The sequence below is a fragment of the Triticum dicoccoides genome, chromosome 2A, assembly GCF_002162155.2.
Source record: "Triticum dicoccoides isolate Atlit2015 ecotype Zavitan chromosome 2A, WEW_v2.0, whole genome shotgun sequence".
NCBI classification, from domain to species: Eukaryota; Viridiplantae; Streptophyta; class Magnoliopsida; order Poales; family Poaceae; genus Triticum; species Triticum dicoccoides.
In genome coordinates this window covers 706,549,364-706,551,014 of record NC_041382.1, presented here as the reverse complement: position 1 = coordinate 706,551,014, position 1,651 = coordinate 706,549,364, and the positions used below count along the sequence as shown (strand labels likewise).

The 1,651-nt window shown below is 48.6% G+C and overlaps 1 protein-coding gene across 1 annotated transcript; it reads right to left on the bottom strand.

Moving 5' to 3' along the window:
• Nucleotides 1–380: 380 nt before the first annotated feature.
• On the bottom strand, nt 381–1,075 carry LOC119351981 (FCS-Like Zinc finger 2-like). Its single transcript, XM_037618741.1, has one exon. It carries the CDS (start codon nt 958–960, stop codon nt 670–672), a length of 291 nt encoding a protein of 96 aa, XP_037474638.1. The 5' UTR covers nt 961–1,075; the 3' UTR covers nt 381–669.
• Between the last annotated feature and the right edge of the window lie 576 nt (nt 1,076–1,651).

Genomic DNA, 1,651 nt, shown 5'->3' with positions numbered 1-1,651 from the left:
CCATGAATTGCTCGTCAGAAAATACAATACCCTAGACGAAAGTGAAGTGAATGCTTAACGAATCTCTTTTCATGTCTCTTTTCCTACCTTTTCCTGTAGCGCGCACTAACTTAACTAAAGTTGGAATCTTCTCAAGTCTTGTGCAAGTCCATCCCCTGTCTACATGATTAACCGAGGAATTTTGCACGGCAGTTTGATTCATAACAGAGCGGCATACATACTCTCATTCAAGCGGTGTCTGCGCGCCTAACCTTAAGAAATTTCATGGTGCAGCGCCTAGATGCTCTATGAAATACGAATACTCGATTTCCCTTAAGGCGCATGATCGATCGAGAGATGAACGCTGATCGGAAAATGTATAGCCCAGATAAGTCATGATCTGTGGGCAAAAGTTTGTGTCCAAACAGGGATTCAAAATGGTTTCGATTTACATATGGGTGCTGCACCAAGCACACAGAGGAAAAAGGAGCTAGGAGAAGGATGCGTCCAGCGGGCGATCCAGATGGCCGGAGCCTCAGCACATGAACTTTTTCTCAGATCCTTCACTGCCTCTCCGGCTCAGGCGAGAAACCGGAGAGATCAGTCTCCTTCGTCTCGCCAGATCGGTGATTCTTGAGATCCCGTTGATTCAAGCCGGGCTCTACTCTACTAGGCGACGAGCTTAGCCGGCTAGCTCGCGACGGACACCTTCCTGTACTCCTGGTGCCCGCGCCGGGCCTCCGCTCCCGACGAGAACCGCTGCTGCCTCCGGGCGGCCTGCCTGGCGGAGATGGCGTCGAGCTGCATCTGCTCGTCGCGGCACTCCTCGCTGCAGAAGGGCGTGTCCCCCTTGTACATGAAGATGTCGCTGTCGCGAGCCAGCGGCTTGGCGCAGAGCGCGCACGCGTCCAGCGCGGGCATGCCGGGCTCGGCGAGCAGCTCCGCGTCAAAGAAGAAGGAGCAAGCTACTGAAGCTGCCATTGTGGGCGTGTGTGGAGGCGAGTTTCGAGCAAAGCTGAGCAGAGCGTAGAATGGTGGTGCGCTTGCCTGCTGCTTTCGGTGTGGGGCGAAGGGAGACAGAGGAAGAGGGAAGCGAGCGAGTTGGGTGAAGCGGAGGGGAAGGCTCCGGTATATATGGTGCTCTGGTGCGTGCGGATGGACGTGGAAATACAGGACAGTTCGTGACTCATGAGCGTGTGGCTTTAGCTATAGAGCCAATTCCCCAAGTTGCAAGAAAAAGTTCCCCAAGTTTGTCCTTTGTTTTTTTTAATGTGAAACTAGCAAAGTGGCCCGGGTAAACGCAAGGGCATCTCGTCAGTTCCAAGTGTCAGGATTTTACTTTCAAAATGCGAAGTGTTAGAGAATATAACTTTTAGTTTTATGGGTATTCATGTTATCTGAAACGAAATAATATGGTCTTATTACAACAGCAAATATTATGCTTAATAAAATATCACATGTGGATGTAACATATTTTTTTTAATATATCGGCAAATGATCATTATCATTTTTGAAGAGTCCTGTATTAGTGAACATATGTTCCACTGCTACAGGTTCTTAGATCAAATATAAATTTCGAGAGCTAGACTACAATTTTCAAGTGGCGTTAGATTGATATGCGAGCACTTGTATCGTCAGTTATTGGTATTGTATGGGAAAAAAAGTATGTATC

Excerpts from the sequence above, each read along its gene's own strand:
- LOC119351981 (XM_037618741.1), bottom strand. The coding sequence starts at position 960 with ATGGCAGCTTCAGTAGCTTGCTCCTTCTTCTTTGACGCGGAGCTGCTC.